This window comes from Leucoraja erinacea, unplaced genomic scaffold (genome assembly GCF_028641065.1).
Source record: "Leucoraja erinacea ecotype New England unplaced genomic scaffold, Leri_hhj_1 Leri_236S, whole genome shotgun sequence".
Lineage (NCBI taxonomy): Eukaryota > Metazoa > Chordata > Chondrichthyes > Rajiformes > Rajidae > Leucoraja > Leucoraja erinaceus.
In genome coordinates, this window is record NW_026576137.1 from 14880 (window position 1) to 33260 (window position 18381).

Here is an 18381-nt window from a genome sequence, read left to right on the forward strand (position 1 = left end):
CTTCCGTTTAAACCCTCATCCAATGTTGCGTCCGACACAGTAGATGGACAGAGTGCTGGAGAAACTCAGCGGGCCAGGCAGCATCTCTGGGGGGAAAAGATATGTTCCCCAGAGAAAAAAGTGCCGTTTTTCTGGTCGGGATCCTTCTTCAGACCCGAAATATCAGCTATCCATGTTCTCCACAGATGCTGCCTGACCCGCTGAGTTACTCCAGCACTCTGTGTCTATATTCGATAAAGACCAGCATCTGCGCTTCCTTCCTATACACCTATAGGGTGACATAACAGACGTGTGGAGCTTCTTTGGTCACCGGAGACCAAAGTGAGGGCGGACCGGGCACGTGAAGGGGGATCTACGCTCATTTGACCTTTGGTGAAATCACCCTATAGGTGGCATGTGACGAGCAGCTCGCCTCTCTGCAGGTCCTTGCTAGTCTATAGACCTCTCCCCTTGCCCTCGCTCAGGAACGTCTCGGCGGCCGCTGGCAGCCGAGACACAGCCCAGATCCCCCGCCTCCGCAGTCCCCCTCCCCTCCTCCGGGAGACAGACAGACAGACAGAGACACAGACAGAGAGACAGACAGACAGACAGACTCGGCCGCAAGGCGCTGGGCTCTACTCTGCTCTGTTGCTGCGCTAAGCTGCCGCTGCCGCTGCCCGGTCCGCCCTCACTTTGGTCTCCGGTGAACGGACGAGCGAGCGGTCCCCGTGGCCGCCCGACCCACCCAGTCCCAGCGCTGCGTTCCCCCCGTGCCCGCGCACCACCATCCGCTTCAATGGGAGCCGACCAGCCGCGCTCGCTCCCGCGACTAGCCCTGTGCTCACCCGGGTCCTAGATCCCGCCGCCTACATGTAACCACTCAAGAAGCTCCACACGTCTGTTATGTCTCACTGACGACTTTTTTTTAAATGATTTATATCGTTCTCAATGCTAAGTGAAACATTTAGTCGACCTGCCACTAAACGTTTATTTGTTAAGACATTTAGGAAAACGTCCCCCATTGCTTCTCTTCAGAGATGCTGCCTGTCCCGCTGAGTTACTCCAGCATTTTGTGTCTATCTTTGGTTTAAACTCACATCTACAGTTCCTTTCTATACCTAATTATTACTTGTATTCCCTATCTTTACAGAGTTATAGAGGACCAATAAGTCGGAGTGGGAGTGAGTGGGGGCACTCAGGTCAAAACCTCCCTGTACATGGACGATGTCGCTGTCTTCTGCTCGGACCAGGGTGCCCAACGTCGCACTCACCCTGATGTCCACCTTCATGTGTGGCTGCATCAGACGGAGCCTAGAGCCAAGGCACGTGGGCACCAAGTGTCACTGCCTGCTGAGGTTCTACTTGAATTGGTTTAAAGTTTAAATCCCGCATTGTTGCTCAGCCAATGAGTGGGGTTAGGGCGGGGCTTGCAGCATCTTCGTGTTTATACCAGATATCTTATAGCGAAGCGCTCCGCTATAAGATCTTTGGTTTATACTGTATTGTAATGTGGGCCTTGCTGATCCCCACAGTGCCGTGGTGTGGGGGTGGTGGGGGTCCTTGTGGGGTGGTCGCTGGGGGTCTCACGTCGTAGTATATCGCCACAAACTGCCAGTTTACCACAAACTTCCGTGTAAACCCTCATCTAAAGTTGCGTCCGACACAGTAGATGGACAGAGTGCTGGAGAAACTCAGCGGGCCAGGCAGCATCTCTGGGGGGAAAAGATATGTTCGTTTTTCTGGTCGGGATCCTTCTTCAGACCCGAAATGTCAGCTATCCATGTTCTCCACAGATGCTGCCTGACCCGCTGAGTTACTCCAGCACTCTGTGTCTATATTCGGTAAAGACCAGCATATGCGCTTCCTTTCTACACACCAATACGGAGAGTTCCTGTCCAAACGCTAGGTCTAAAATTGTAGACAGACCCCGCTGCGCCCCTCACGACCCGGGCTGCAGGAACGGCGGGTCGGGCAGCGTCTGTGGGGCGGTATGTAGCATGGTTATATGGTTATATTGCTGGGGGTCTAGACACCGCCTGATGCACCGAAGCTGCCCGACCCGCCTGGTTTGTCGGATGGGGTTGGTCGGATGGGGTAACGGGGATGGGGGGGGGTTAAGGGGAATGGGATGGGAGGAGGGGATGGGGTGACGAGGGAGTTTGTTGGGGGAAGGAGGTGGGGGGTAGACTATTATTCGAGTCGCGTCCTCCCCCCCCCCCACAGCGGCCTACCTACCTGGATTGGGCGGCCTTTCCTGCCGGGGGCGGGACAGCGCTGGAACATCGATGGGGGCTGGCGATGCCTTACCGGGGGTCGCCGTCTGGAGCCCGGAGTGCTGGACTTGCTGCACCGACATCCTGGAGCTGCGGTTTGCGGAGCTCCCAACGCGGGCGGCGCTGATTACAACGCGGGGTCCTGCGACTGCCCGGCTCGGCCAGCGGACTCGGGAGCTGCAGACTACGGCAGCGGGAGGCGGCTGATCAGAAGGTCCGGGCCGCTGAGGAGGAGGCTGCTCACCGTCGGGGCTCGGCGTCAGCGTTCCACCAGCCCGGCGTGAGGGCCTGAACATCGGGCCACCCGGGGCGGCGACTGCAGGTGCTCGGAAGGCCCCGACTACGGATGGACACGGAGGGGAGGCTGGCTGGACTATGGTGCCGTCCTCACCTGGGTGCCATTTATGTTATGTTGTGTTGTGGACTTTTTGTGTTTGTGCTTTTGTTAAATTTTTAATTCAATTTCAATTTTATTTTTTTTAATATGTTTTATTATTTATTTATTATTTATTTTTATTATTTTTCTTGTGATTTTTTTTTTAACGATACTGCTGTACGGGAAATTCATTTCGTTGTCTCAAAGTGAGGCAACGACAATAAAATTTGAATACAAGAATACAAGCAGGGGTGGGGAGGAGGGGTGGGGTGCGGGAGAGGAGGGGTGCGGATGAGGAGGGGCGCGGAGGAGGGGGTGGGATGGGGAGAAAGTTGAAGAGGGTAGAGTGATACACTGAGATACAGACTGAGCGCTGTCGGTTACAATCTTGAATTTACCTCTCTGATGGTGAATTGGTTTAAAGTTTAAATCCCGCACTGTTACTCAGCCAATGAGTGGTGTTAGGGCGGGGCTTGTAGCGTCTTCGTGTTTATACCAAATATCTTATAGCGAAGCGCTCCGCTATAAGATCTTTGGTTTATACTGTATTGTAATGTGGGCCTTGCTGATCCACACAGTGCCGTGGGGTGGTCGCTGGGGGTCTCACGTCGTAGTATATCGACACTGACTGCCAGTTTACCACAAACTTCCGTTTAAACCCTCATCTAAAGTTGCGTCCGACACAGTAGATGGACAGAGTGCTGGAGAAACTCAGCGGGCCAGGCAGCATCTCTGGGGGGAAAAGATATGTTCCCCAGAGAAAAAAGTGCCGTTTTTCTGGTCGGGATCCTTCTTCAGACCCGAAATGTCAGCTATCCATGTTCTCCACAGATGCTGCCTGACCCGCTGAGTTACTCCAGCACTCTGTGTCTATATTCGGTAAAGACCAGCATCTGCGCTTCCTTCCTACACACCAATACGGAGAGTTCCTGTCCAAACGCTGGGTCTAAAATTGTAGACAGACCCCGCTGCTCCCCTCACGACCCGGGCTGCAGGAACGGCGGGTCGGGCAGCGTCTGTGGGGCGGTATGTAGCATGGTTATATGGTTATATTGCTGGGGGTCTACACACCGCCTGATGCACCGAAGCTGCCCGACCCGCCTGGTTTGTCCATCGCTCGTCCCCCTCCCCTCCCCTCCCACCCCCTCCAAAAGAAGAATTAGGCCACTCGGCCCATCGAGTCTACTCTGCCATTCAATATATTCATGGCTGATCACATATAATCAGTACCCAGTTCCTGCTTTCTCCCCATATCCCTTGATTCCATTAGCCCTAGGAGCTATATCTAACTCTCTCTTGAAAACATCCAGTGAATTGGCCTCCACTGCCTTCTGTGGCAGAGAATTCCACAGATTCACAACTCTCTGAGTGAAAAAGTTGTTGCTCATTTCAGTCCCAAATGGCCGGCTCCTTATTTTTAAACTGTGACCCCCCCCTGATTCTGGATCCGCCAACATCGGGAACATTTTTCCTGCATCTAGCCTGTCCAATCCCTTAATAATTGTGTTTGTTTCTCTAGGATGCTCTCTCGTCCTTCTAAATTCCAGTGAAGATAAGCCCAGTCGATCCATTCTTTCATCATATTTCATTCCCGCCATCCCGGGAATTAACCTGGTGAACCTACGCTGCGCTCCCTCAAGAGAAAGAATATTGAGCATGTGATATGGAGGCTGATAAAATTGCTGTTGAAAATCATTGCTTTATTTGTTAATTGTCCATTCTGCAGTTTCATTCCCTGCAGCCCAGTATCCTGTCAGGCAGAAGATGCTAAATCTTGAAAACATGTCCCACAAGACACAGGAACAACTTATCGGATGAGATGAACAAAGGGATTGGGGGGGGGGGGGGGGGGGGGGGGGGTTGGGCGGATTGGGTGGAAGAAGGGGTAATGGGGGGGGGGGGGGGGTTTAAGGGGAATGGGATGGGAGGAGGGGGGATGGAGGGGGGGGGGAGTGACGAGGGAGTGCGGAGGTGGTAGAATGGGGAGTGATGGGATGGGTGGGGGAAAGAGGTTTGTTGGGGGAAGGAGGTGGGGGGAAGGGGGGGTGGGGCGATGGGGGGGTAGCAGGGGGGGGGGGAGGATGGGGGGTGTGCGGGAGAGGAGGGTGCGGATGAGGAGGGTGCGGAGGAGGAGGGGGTGGGATGGGGTGAAGGTTGAAGAGGGTAGAGTGGTAGGAGTGTGTTACGGCAGAGGGGTGGGACACAGTGAGGGGGTGAGGGGGAGGGGAGATGAGGGAGATGAGTGGGTGGGGGGTAGAGTGGGGTGGTAGAGTGAGAGGGGTGTGAGGGGTGGGGTGGGAGAGGAGTGGTGTGGGTGGGGTATGAGGGGAGGGGTGGAGATTGGAGAGAGAGGAGGGAGAGCAGTGGGAGAGGTGTGGGGATTGGAGAGAGAGGAGGGAGAGCAGTGGGAGAGGTGTGGGGAGGTGTGAGAGCAGTGGGGAGGTGCTGGAGGATGGATCAGTCCGTTGGAGAGGTATCTGGTCACCTACAGGTCCATGTAGACTCTGAGATCCCTCTCCCACTCCCTGCCCCTGGCCTCCCTGCGCCGCTCCTCCCTGCGGCTCACAGTCGCCACCCTGTGGACGCGGCCAGGAGCGCCGCGCGGCTGCTGCACCGCCTCGGGGTCGTGGGCCTGGAAGTGAGTGACCTTGGGCCGTGGGCCCCTCTGGAAGCCCAGCCCCCGCTGGTCCCTCTTCAGCACGGTGCTGACGGGGAACTTGCGGCCCTTCCCGCAGGGGCCCAGGCCCCTCTCCCGGTCCCAGCCCTCCCGCAGCATCATGCGGAAGCCCACGTTGGTGTCGGGGATGGAGTAATGTGTGGGTGCTGGAGTATTGCCTTTGCTCACAAGGTGCAGGGTGGATCTCTCATGTTGCTGCACGCTGTCCTCTCGGTATTCCAGCTCGCAAACCTGGCACAGCTTCCTCCTTCCCTCCTCCGGCCGCTCCCTCCCTGCCAAGTTCAAATGAGGAACTCCAGGCAGCCTTATTTCAAGGTCAGACACAAGCGCAAATGCTGGAGTAACTACCAGATCTCCCGGTTGGTCAGGCAGCATCTCTGCAGAGAAGGAAGTATGGCAACTAATTTCGGGTCGAGATTGTCTCCGCCCTTCTTCATAGACAATTACAAGCGGCATCTCGGCCCTACAGTGATTTTTTTCCCCTTAGTCGCTGCACTCGTACCAAAACCCTCCATTCCCTTCTCATCCATATGCCTATCCAATTTATTTTTAAATGATACCAATGAACCTGCCTCCACCACTTCCACTGGGAGCTCATTCCACACCGCCACCACTCTCTGCGTAAAGAAGTTCCCCCTCATATACCCCTCCCGGTCTGTCCTCAGTACTTCAGCTTGTTTGAATCCCCCTCTCCAGCTTTCACCAATCTGACCTTTCTGTCAGATGGGCCTCCTCCTTTGCGTCCAGAGAATGAGACCTAACAGCAACCATCTCTGTAAATTGGAAAACCCAGGAACATTCACCTCATACTCTTCTATTTTAGGTAATTTGTTTACCCCCCAGCATGCCTTGTTTGAACATTGATCCCCTCTACTCAAATTTTAAAGGTGGCCCTTGCTTTACCACCCTATCTATATGAGATTCCACCTCCTATTCAGATCCCTCTGTTCAACCCCTCCCCAGCTCTCCCCAAGGCACCTCACATTTATGTAGCACATCGCCATCAAGCTATTTATTGTCTCCGCCTCTTCCTTTATTTATCCCGCTCCCCCCCCACATCAGTCCAAAGACTAGTTGGAGAATCGTTTCAGGTCGAGACCCTTATTTAGTTCAGTTCAATTTAATTTAGTTCGGGTTTAGTTTAGTTCAGTTTCAATTCAGGTCTGAAGAAAGGTCTCGACCCGAAACGTCACCCATTCTTTCCCTCCAGAGATGCTGCCTGTCCCGTTGAGTTACTCCAGCTTTTTGTGTCTATCTTAGTTTAGTTCAGGGTTTAGTTTACTTTATTTTATTTTGGTGCAGGAAGAAACTTATAGATGGATAATGCATTAAAACTTATAATGGATCTTATAGAAACATTTAAAATTATTCAGGGATTGGCCACGCTAGATGCAGGAAACATGTTCCCGATGTTGAGGGAGTCCAGAACCAGGGGCCACAGTTTAAGAATAAGGGGTAGGCAATTTAGAACAGATAAGGAAAAATTGTGAATTTGTGGAATTCTCTGCCTCAGAAGGCAATGGAGGCCAATTCACTGGATGCATCCAAGAGAGAGTTAAATAGAGCTCTTCGGACTCGTGGAATCAAGGGATAAGGAGAGAAGGCAGGAACGGGGTACTAATTGTGGATGATCAGCCATGATCACAGTGAATGGCGGTGCTGGCTCGAAGGGCATAATGACCTGCTCCTGCACCTATTGTCTCCGTGGCCTGACACAGACTGTGCTGAGAGATAGTGACCAGGAGGGGGCAGAGTCTCACCTTGTGAGCCAGTGGAGGAGGAGGGAGAAACATGTCCTGTGTCTTGAAATAGACACAAAATGCTGGAGTAATTCAGCGGGACAGGCAGCATCTCTGGAGCGAAGGAATGGGTGACGTTTTGGGTCGAGACCCTTCTTCAGATCCCGCGTCCTACTGCGCTGGAAAGGGTGCCTAAGAGATTCACCAGGACTCTGCAAGAAATCACAGAGTTGTGGACACAGCTCAGACCATCACACAAACCAACCTCCCTTCACTCCAGAGATGCTGCCTGTCCCACTGAGTTCTCCATCTCTTTGAGTCTATCTCCCTTCCATTGACTCCATTTATACCTCACGGCGCCTTGCAAAGGCCAGCAGCACAATCAAGGACCAGTCTCACCCCAAGTAGACAAAAACTGCTGGAGAAACTCAGCGGTTGAGGCAGCATCTATGGAGAGAAGGAACAGGCCACATTTCAGGTTGAGACCCTTCTTCAGGCGACGTCTCGACCCAAAATGTCGCCTATTCCTGCTCTCCATAGATGCTGCCTCACCAGCTGAGTTTCTCCAGCTATTTTTGTCTACTTTCGATTTCCCCAGCATCTGCAGTTCCTTAAACACCAGTCTCACCCCGGTCACTGCCTCTTCTCCCCATTGCCATCAGGCAAGAGGTACAGAAATGTGAAAACGCAAACCTCCAGATTCAGGGACAGTTTCTTTCCAGCTGTTATCAGGGAACTGAATCATCCTACCACAACTCAAGAGCAGTCCTGAACTACTATCTACCTCTCTGGTGACCCTCGTACTATCTTCGATCAAACTTTACTGGCTTTGCACTAATCGTTATTCCCTTATCATGTATCTACACTGTGGATGGCTCGATGGTAATCATCTATTATCTTTCCGCCGAATGGTTAGCACGCAACAAAATGTTTTCACTGTACCTCAGCACACATGACAATAAACGACACTAAACTAAACGGATGTTACCTGGGCTTGAGGTACAGGGAGAGGTTGGTCGGTTGCTACTTATTTCCTTGGAGCATAGGAGCGCCAAATAACGTCTGATCTACACAGACTTGGGGAAATCATGGTGGCGCAGCGGTAGAGTTGCTGCCTTACAGCGCTTGCAGCGCCAGGGACCCGGGTTCGATCCCGACTACGGGTGCTGTCTGTACGGAGTTTGTACGTTCTCCCCGTGGCCTGCATGGGTATTCTCTGAGATCTTCGGTTTCCTCCCACATTCCAAAGACGTACAGGGTTGTAGGTTAATTGCCTTGATAAATGTAAAAGAAAAAATTGTCCCTAGTGGGTGTAGGATGGTGTAAATGTGCGGGGATCGCTGGTCGGCATGGACCCGGTGGGCCAAAAGGCCCTGTGTTTTCTGTGTGTGTGTGTGTGTGTGTGTGTGTGTGTGTGTGTGTGTGTGTGTGTGTGCGTGCGTGTGTGTGTGTGTGTGTGTGTGTGTGTGTGTGGGTGTGTGTAATCTGAAAGTTTTTTCTTGTTTATTATGCAGTTTACAGTGTACTATTTTTACATATTGTGTTGTGCTGCTGCAAGTAAAGAATATCAATGTTCTACCTGGGACATATGACAATAAACGACTCATGAGGTAGATGTGTGAGCTTGTTAAGATGTACAAGATCATGAGGGGCATGGATAAAGTGAACACTTGCAGTCTTTCCCCAGGGTAGAGAATTCTAAACATGGAGGACAATCTGAAATATCACCTGTCCATGTTCTCCAGAGATGCTGCCTGACCCGCTGAGCTACTCCAGCACTCTGTGAAACGTCAACTATCCATGTTCTCCACTGATGCTGCCTGACCCGCTGAGTTACTCCAGCACTCTGTGAAACGTCACCTATCCATGTTCTCCACTGATGCTGCCTGACCCGCTGAGTTACTCCAGCATTCTGTGTCCTTTGTTTAACAATTAGCACATTCGACTTTCTCAATAAACCTTCCCCGACTCCTTCCAACACATTAATATCCATCCTTAAATGCTGAGATAAATTCTGAATACAGCTACAAATGTATTCCACCAATGCCCTACATAACTGAAGTATAACCTCCCTTGATGAATACAAAATGCTGGAGGAACTCATCGGGTTAGGCAGCATCCCTGGAGAAGATGCATAGGTTACGTTTCGGTTTAGGACTCTTCAGATTGAAGACCGACCCGAAATGTCGAGGATGTAACTAGTACAGTGGATAGGGGAGAACCAGTGGATGTGTTATATTTGGACTTTCAGAAGGCTTTCGACAAGGTCCCATATACAAACTTAAAGCACACGGTATTGGGGGTTCAGTACTGATGTGGATAGAGAACTGGCTGGCAAACAGGAAGCAAAGAGTAGGAGTAAAAGGGTCCTTTTCAGAATGGCAGGCAGTGACAAGTGGGGTACCGCAAGGCTCAGTGCTGGGACCCCAGCTATTTAAATATATATTAATGATTTGGACGTGGGAATTGAATGCAACATCTCCCAGTTTGCTCATGACACTAAGCTGGGGGGCAGTGTTAGCTGTGTGGAGGATGCTAGGAGGCTGCAAGGTGACTTGGATAGGCTGGGTGAGTGGGCAAATGCATGGCAGATGCAGTATAATGTGGATAAATGTGAGGTTATCCACTTTGGTGGCAAAAACAGGAAAGCAGACTATTATCTAAATGATGGCCGATTAGGAAAAGGGGAGATGCAACGAGACCTGGGTGTCATGGTACACCAGTCATTGAAAGTAGGCATGCAGGTGCAACAGGCAGTGAAGAAAGCCAATGGTATGTTAGCATTCATAGCAAAAGGATTTGAGTATAGGAACAGGGAGGTTCTACTGCAGTTGTACAGGGTCTTGGTGAGACTACACCTGGAGTATTGCGTACAGTTTTGGTCTCCAAATCTGAGGGAGGACTATTGCCATAGAGGGAGTGCAGAGAAGGTTCACCAGACTGATTCCTGGGATGTCAGGACTTTCATATGAAGAAAGACTGGATAGACTCGGCTCGTACTCGCTAGAATTTAGGAGATTGAGGGGGGATCTTATAGAAATTTACAAAATTCTTAAGGGGTTGGACAGGCTAGATGCAGGAAGATTGTTCCCGATGTTGGAGAAGTCCAGGACAAGGGGTCACAGCTTAAGGATAGAGGGGAAATCCTTTAGGACCGAGATGAGAAAAACATTTTTCACACAGAGAGTGGTGAAACTCTGGAACTCTCTGCCACAGAAAGTAGTTGAGGCCAGTTCATTGGCTATATTTAAGAGGGAGTTAAATGTGACCCTTGTGGATAAAGGGATCAGGGGGTATGGATAGAAGGCAGGTACTGAGTTGGATGATCAGCCATGATCATATTGAATGGCGGTGCAGGCTCGAAGGGCCTAATGGCCTACTCCTCCATCAAGTCTGCCCTGCCATTCAATCATGACTGATCTATCTTTCCTTCTCAACCCCATTCCCCTGCCTTCGCCCCATATCCCATGACACCCGTGCTAATCAATTAAACGCCTATTTTCTCCAGAGATGCTGCCTGACCTGCTGAGTTCCTCCAGCAGTTTGTGTCTATCTTTGGTATAAACTAGCATCTGCAGTTCATTTTTATTTTAACTTCTGAAGAAGGATTTCGGCCCGAGACGTCACCCATTCCTTCTCTCCAGAGATGCTGCCTGTGTCACCATACCCGAGTCTCTCCAGCAATCTAGACAATAGACAATAGGTGCAGGAGTAGGCCATTCGGCCCTTTGAATCAGTACCGCCATTCAATGTGATCATGGCTGATCATCCACAATCAGTACCCTGTTCCTGCCTTCTCCCCATATCCCCTGACCGCTTTCTTTAAGAGCCCTATCTAGCTCTCTCTTGAAAGTACCCAGAGAACCGGCCTCCAGAGAATTCCTCAAACTATCTATTTGTGTCTATCTTTTATTTTAGCCTCCTGATTTGGAAATGTGCAGGTGAGAGGCTGGAAGGGAAAGAGGTTGCGGGTTTCCGCAGAGGCACTGCACTGCCCAGACCACCAAGAGCCTCATACCTGCGGTCTTCTTGTTCCTCTGGAGTGTGATATTCCTCCAGAGTGGTGACAATTTCTGCATGTCCAGCCTGTCGGGCCAAATCCAGAGCATCGCGTCCCGTGCAGTCACACACTCCGACCCATGCAGCTCCAAGACTCAGCAAGTATCTCACTGCTTCCAGCTGCCCACTGTACGCTGCACACATGGTGGCAGTCCAGTAGTAACTGTCCCGGAAGTTTATATCGCTCACTCCTGTCTCCAGCAACCTCCGAAGCATTTTGAGGTCCCCGTTCTGAGCAGATTTCAGCAGCAGATGCCCGTTCCTCTGCCCTCCCTCGACCTGATGCCCGCTGGGGCCACCTGCCCGCACTCCCCTCCACTCGGCCTTGTGTTTACGGACTGCACTGGAGTTGGTGCTGGCCCGGCTGCTGGTGCTGGCCTGGCTGCTGGAAGCAAGGACGCTCTCATAGAAGCTCCTGGCCTGCTCCCCATCCAAACCCTCCCCCCCTGGGGAGGGGAGAGCAGGGCACACGCCGTTCACCGTCCCTCCAAGCGTCTCCATCCTCCACCGCCCGGGTGAAGCTGATCAGCTGCCGGCAGCTCATTGCAAACAGAAGCTTTTCACTGTACCTCGGTCAACAATATCCCAACTGAGCAGCCTGTCTCGATGGTGCCAGCGCACAGCTTCAGAGCAGAAATAAAACAAGCATCAATGCTCTTGGTCTTTCACCCCACACATAATAATTCCTCTGGTCTCTGCAAGGAGTCAATGGCTTGGAGTTCATTCCTGAGAGGATTATATCCACTGCTGGAGTTCCCTTAGGCCTCAAGGTGTCTCTGGAGAAGGGTCTCGGCCTGCAACGTCACCTATTCCTTCCTCTCCACAGATGCTGCTCGACCCGCTGAGTAACTGCAGGATTTAGTGACTGTCTTCAGTGTGAAGCAACAAAGGCAGATCCTTGCTCCACAGCAGCGATGGGCGATGTGGTCAGGGGGAAGGAGGAAGAGAGGCTGCTGTTGTTTGTGGGTCTGTTGGCCTGGGTTAGACTGGGGGACAAGGCAGAGGGAGAAGGCCGGCTGTACAACTCCAGGCCCAGGCTGTGGGGACCGGGGCTAGGCCGCTGCCCCGCCGCAAGGAGCAGAAATCCAGCCGCAAGCGGCAGAGAGCACAACTCCAGGCCCAGGGGGCTGCGGATCAACTCCAGGTCCAGGCTGCGGGTCCCGGGCTAGGCCGCGCCGCGGGGGTTGCTGGGAGTTGTAGTCCGCCATTGCCCGGAAGTGGCCGCGATGACGACGGTGGTGATGGAGGGGGGGGAGGTACCAGTGTAAGTTGGGCCACTGACAGCAACGTCGTGAACAGTTGCAGCCAAAGATCATATAGCAGAGGATCTTTATATGATCTTTGGTTGCAGCAATCATGAATGGCCAAACCCAAGGCACGAACTGGCCTTGCTCAGCCGACCTTTAACCTCTAATGGAGACTGAAGGCACAGAGGCCATAAACTACCCACCTGTAGACATCATGGTGGAAATCTTCCCCAAATCACCATCCAGCATAAACCCCCCTGGCGCTAGTCGGGTGGAACTCCCAGCATGGGTTTAGTTTAGTTTAAAGACACAGCGCGGAAACAGGCCCTTCGGCCCAGCGAGTCCGTGCCGACCAGCGATCCCCGCTCACTATCACTATCCACACACACTGGGGACAATTTACAATTTTTACAGAAGTCGTTAACGCACAAACCTGTTGGTTTTTGGAGTTTGTACGATGATACCGGCGTTTTCTGTGTTGTAGGGGCAGCGGATGCAGGCAGTGGGCGGTGAGATGCTGATGGGTGAACGGGACATCACCTCCGATGAGTTTATCCTGGACGAAGTGGACAGTGAGTACCGTTCCTCCTGAGCATAACGCACGATGGGCGCTGCTTGCTCAGCTTCACACGACAGCTATTAATAAAAGGAGATACAAGTAATTGCAGATGTAGGTTTATAATGAGATACAGAGTACTGGAGTAACAATATGTGGCCAGACAGCACCTCTGGAGAACATGGATAAGCAATGTTTTGAGTAAGAAGGGTCTCAACCTATCCATGTTTACCAGAGATGCTGCCTGACCCGCTGAGTTACTCCAGCACTGTGAAATGTGACCTATCCATGTTCTACACAGATGCTGCCTGACCCGCTGAGTTACTCGAGCACGTTGTGGCTCTTATTAAAACCTTTGCAGAATTGTCTGTGTGGTTGGTGGGAATTAAGGTGCTAGGTTTAATATTATAACCATATAACCATATAACAATTACAGCACGGAAACAGGCCATCTCGACCCTTCTAGTCCGTGCCGAACACATAATCTCCCCTAGTCCCATAACCTGCGCTCAGACCATAACCCTCCATTCCCTTCCCATCCATATAACTATCCAATTTATTTTTAATGATAAAAACGAACCTGCCTCCACCACCTTCACTGGAAGCTCATTCCACACAGCTACCACTCTCTGAGTAAAGAAGTTCCCCCTCATGTTACCCCTAAACTTCAGTCCCTTAATTCTCAAGTCATGTCCCCTTGTTTGAATCTTCCCTACTCTCAGTGGGAAAAGCTTTTCCACGTCATCTCTGTCTATCCCTCTCATCATTTTAAAAACCTCTATCAAGTCCCCCCTTAACCTTCTGCGCTCCAAAGAATAAAGCCCTAACTTGTTCGGGCTTTTGAATTGTTGTAGCCAGGAAATGGAACAATTTGGGTCACTTTTATTGTAAACGTCATCAGATTCAAAGTTCACAAATGTCCACAAATTTTCTGTATTTTTTTTTATTGAAGCATGTTCGGATTTCTGTACTTGGAGGGCAGGAGGCTGAGGGGTGATCTTAAAGAGGTGCATGAAATCATGAGGGGAATAGATTGGTTGAGTGTACAATGTATTTTACCCAGAGAGGATGATGGATTTCTGCAATGAGCCGCTAGAGAAAGTAGTTCAGGCAAATCTATAACATGGTTAAAATGGCATTTGGACAGGTACATGGATCGGAAAGATTTAGAGGGATTTGGACCAAATGCAGGCAGGATGGGGCATCTCGCTTGGCATGCAGGAGTTGGACCAACATGGCTGTTACTACACTATATGATTCTAGGATCCTTGATCATTGCTGTCTGAGGAAGCATCCCAAAATGAAAGTAGACTAAAATGCTGGAGAAACTCAGCGGGTGAGACAGCATTTATGGAGTGAAGGAATAGGTGACGTTTCAGGGCGAGACCCTTCTTTCGTCTGAAAATGAAACGACAACTGTCCAGTTCCTCCAGCAGTTTGTGTTTTGTTCAAGATTCCAGCATCTGCACTTTCTTGTGTCTCCAGCTTGCAATTTGCAAATCATTCCTTTTCAATTTTACTTTGCATTGCCGCTTTCATCTGCGCTGCAGTGCACCAACCTGTTGAACACTTAATTTGTGCACAACGTTAGGCTTCATCAAAGCCTGTAAGTCTGTTTGAGGAACAGCACCTCATATTCCGCTTGAGCAGCTTACAACCCAGCGGTGGAATATTGATCTCTCTAACTTCAAATAATGTTCTTTCTCCGTCCCTCCTCCACCCTGCTTGTTGTTCCAGCTTCAATGTCATCTTGTGAAGTCTCATTGTCTGTAACTCATTTTCACCTAGCCTACAGCTAACCAGTCTGAAGAAGGGTTTCGGCCCGAAACGTCATCTATTTCCTTCACTCCATAGTTGCTGCTGCACCCGCTGAGTTTCTGCAGCATTTTTGTGTACCTACAGCTAACAATGATGTGTTTCCTTTATCATCATTGCTTTTTTTGCAGATCTTTCATTTGTTTTTTTTATATCACTGACCATATCTCTCGTTTCCCTCTCCCGTGACTCTCAATCTGAAGAAGGGTCTCGACCTGAAATGTCCACTATTCCTTCTCTCTAGAGATACTTCGTCCTACTGAATTAATCCAGCTTTTTATGTTTAACCGGTTTAAACCAGCATTTGCAATTTCTTCCTGCACAACCTATCTTCTAAGATGATTATTTATTCCCTTTGCTTTGTAGCACACATACAGGCCACCTCGAGGGTGGAGGGGGGCGTACAAGAGAGAGCGCGAGAGAGAGGGGAAGGGGCAAAGGAGGTGGGGAGGAAGGAAGGTCAGCGCTCCTCGGACACTATTGCCCCGCTACCTTGGCCGTCCCTGTCCAACGCCAAGTGCCGCCGCCAAAGGGGGAGGCGGTTGGGATCTCCTTGCCACCGCTTCTCCTCCTTCGCCAGCCAACAGCAAGGTGCAGGGCCGAGTGGTGCAGCTCAAAGATCCTATAGCTATAGGATCTTTAGTGCAGCTGCTTCAGACGATGGAAGGAGGCCTCCCCCTCCCTCCCTCCTCCAAGTGAAATATGAGGTGCTGTTCCTCCAATTTGCGCTGGTCCTCACTCTGACAATGGAGATGGCCCAGGACAGAAAGGTCAGGATTGGGAATGGGAGGGGGAGTTGAAGTGCTGAGCCACTGGGTGATCAGGTGGGTTAAGGCAGACTGAGCGGAGGTGTTGGGCAAAGTGTTCACCGAGCCTGCAGTTGGTAGACGGACTGAGCGGAGGTGTTGAGTGTAATTCAGCGAGGAGGAGGTCACTGCGAGGTCACCGACGGCGTTTGATGCCTCCCTGGGTGCTCCGAGCTCCTGAACTCTGCTTCTTCAAGACCAGCAGCGCTTTCTTCTGCAAACGGAACATCCCTGGCCAGATACCGGGAGCCACAAAGACCCTCTCTCACACCCCACTCCTTCTCTCACCCCCCCACCTCTCACACACCCCCCCCTCTCTCACACTTCCCCCTCTCTCTCTCACACCCCCATCTCGCCCCCCCTCCCTCTGTCACAACCGCCCGCCCCTCTCACCCCCCTCTATCACCCTCTCTCACTCCCCCCTCACACCTCCTCCTCACCCCTCCCTTACCCTCTCTCACTCCCCCCTCACACCTCCTCCTCACCCCCCCCTTACCCCCCCCTCCCTCTCTCCCCCCCACCTCAAATGTCACGGACATTCACCCCACAGACTTCCACCCTCGCCCCCAACCCCCCCTCCAACTCCTTCCCCCTCATCCCCCTCATCCCCTCCATCCACCTCCCTCACCCTCTCCTACTATCCTCCCTTGCCTCCACCTCCTCTTCCATCACTGGCCTCTCCTCCCACTTCATCCCCCCCAATACCTCTCCTCCCATCTATCTTCTCGCCCCCCCCCATCATCACTACACCCCACCCTCCTCCCCCCTCCCCGCTCTCTCCCCCACTGTCACCCTCGAACCTGTTTCCTCAGCAAGCTGTACTTTCTCCTCGCTCTCTCTCTCTCTGTGCCCATCCACCCTCCCCCAAATACCCCCTCCCCCACCCTTCTCCTCTCTCTCTCTCCACACTGCCCGTCTCTCCCCTCCTTCTCTTCCCCACCCTCTCCTGCAATCTCTCTCCCCCCATTCTTTCCATTCTCCTCCACCCTCTCCCTCTCCCTCTCTCTCCACCCCACCTTTTCTCTCAGCATGCTGTACTCTCTCTCTCTCTCTCTCTCTCTCTCCTCTCACTCCCTCCTCCACACTTCCCCACTCTGCCCCCTCTCTCTCCTCCCCAATCGTTGCTACCCACTCTCCCCCACCCCCTCTTTCCTACCCTCTCTCCTCTCCTCCCTCCATCCTCCACCCTCTCCTGTCTCCCCCCCCACCCTCTGCACATCACCTTCTTCCTTAGTTTTTCTGAACATTCCTCGCTCTCCTCCAAACTCTCTATCTCCCACTATACCCTCTCTGTCTCTATCTTCTCCCACCCTCCTCCCCTCTCTCTCCCCGTGTCTCCGCCACCTTCTTCCTCAGCTTACTGTATTCCCCCAACTCCTCTCTCCCCCCCACCCCACCTTTTTTTTCTCAGCTTGCTCTACTCGATCTCTCCCTCTCCTCTCTCTCCCCCAAAGTCAGTCAACTGTATTTGTCACATGCACAATACATGCTGTGAAATTAACCACCCCCCCACCCCCTCCTCTGTCTCCCTCTCCCTCCTCTCCCCGTCTCTCTCTCCCACCCTCTCTCCCCCTCTTTCTCATCCCCCTCCCCCACCCTCCCCCCTCTCTCTCCCCCCCCCACCCTCTCCCCCTCTCTCTCTCCCCCCCCACCCTCCTCCCTCTCTCTCTCCCTCACCCTCCTCTCTCGCTCTCAAGTCCACCTTCTATCTCAGTGTTCATTGGCTGTATAATAACTGAAGCCTTACAAAATAATAAAAGTGCAGAAACGTTATTAACAATACAGTAAATATGACTTCCTGCTTGCTCGTCTCTAATACTAGAAGGGAACAGGCAAGCAGGACTCATGTAAAAAGCAAGTGGGTGTAGCTAACAAAGCTTGACATAACATGAGTGACATCGATCTACACTCAGCTTGCTGTACTCTCTCTCTCTCTCCATCTCTCACCCTCCTCCACACTCTGCCGGCTCTGACCTTCCTTCCATCGAGGGGATTTATCGCAGTTTCTGCCTCAAAAAGGCTGGCAGTATCATCAAGGACCCACACCATCCTGGCCACACATTCATCTCCCTGCTAACTTCAGGTAGAAGGTACAGGAGCCTGAAGACTGCAACGACCAGGTTCAGGAATAGCTACTTCCCCACAGCCATCAGGCTATTAAACCTGGCTCGGACACAATTCTGATCATTAATAACCCATTACCTGTTATTTGAACGTTATCAGTTTATTTATTCATATGTTTATACATTTATATTATGTTATATGGACACACTGATCTGTTTTGTAGTAAATGCCTACTATGTTCTGTGTGCTGAAGCAAAGCAAGAATTTCATTGTCCTATCAGGGACACATGACAATAAACTCACTTGATCTCTCCCCCCACCTTGCCTGACCCACTCTCTCCCTCTCCCCCTCCCCCACTCTCTATCCCCGTGTCTCTCCCTCCTCCCCCTCTCTCCCTCCTCCCCTCTCTCCCCCCAACCAAAGATCTTATAGCGAAGCAAGATGGATTATTCTCACGCAAAAGTGAGGTACGCTCATGGGCGGATTCATGGGTGATTATAGGACACATTTTAGCAACCTGACTCCGCAATCTTGTTCCGCTTTCTTGCTCCCGCCTTCTTGCTTCCGGCCAAAGATTGGATCCGCAGCGAGGAGAAGGAGTGCGGGGCCCGGGGCAGCGGGGAGAGAGAGTCCGGGGCAGCGGGGAGAGAGAGTGCGGGGCCCGGGGCAGCGGGGAGAGAGAGTGCGGGGCAGCGGGGAGGGGAGAGAGTGCGGGGCAGCGGGGAGAAGGAGTGCGGGGTCCGGGGCAGCGGGGAGAAGGGGTGCGGGGCCCGGGGCAGCGGGGAGAGA

At 51.9% G+C, this 18381-nt stretch overlaps 2 protein-coding genes and 1 long non-coding RNA gene across 3 annotated transcripts in view; 1 reads left to right on the plus strand and 2 right to left on the minus strand.

Annotated features, from left to right (window-relative positions):
- LOC129716439 (uncharacterized) overlaps positions 1 to 18381 on the minus strand; it is a 51825-nt gene that overhangs the window by 8540 nt on the left and 24904 nt on the right. The gene's annotated exons all lie outside the window — the stretch shown is intronic.
- On the plus strand, positions 432 to 4471 carry LOC129716442 (uncharacterized). The gene is made up of 3 exons (XR_008726639.1): positions 432 to 682; positions 1130 to 1334; positions 4148 to 4471. It is a non-coding gene; the product is annotated as an uncharacterized LOC129716442 (long non-coding RNA).
- Positions 4920 to 13735, minus strand: LOC129716440 (G patch domain and ankyrin repeat-containing protein 1-like). Its single transcript, XM_055666312.1, is given in 3 exon segments — positions 4920 to 5573; positions 11063 to 11541; positions 11543 to 13735. Coding segments are annotated over 3 exon segments (1044 nt in total). The 5' UTR covers positions 11648 to 13735; the 3' UTR covers positions 4920 to 5113.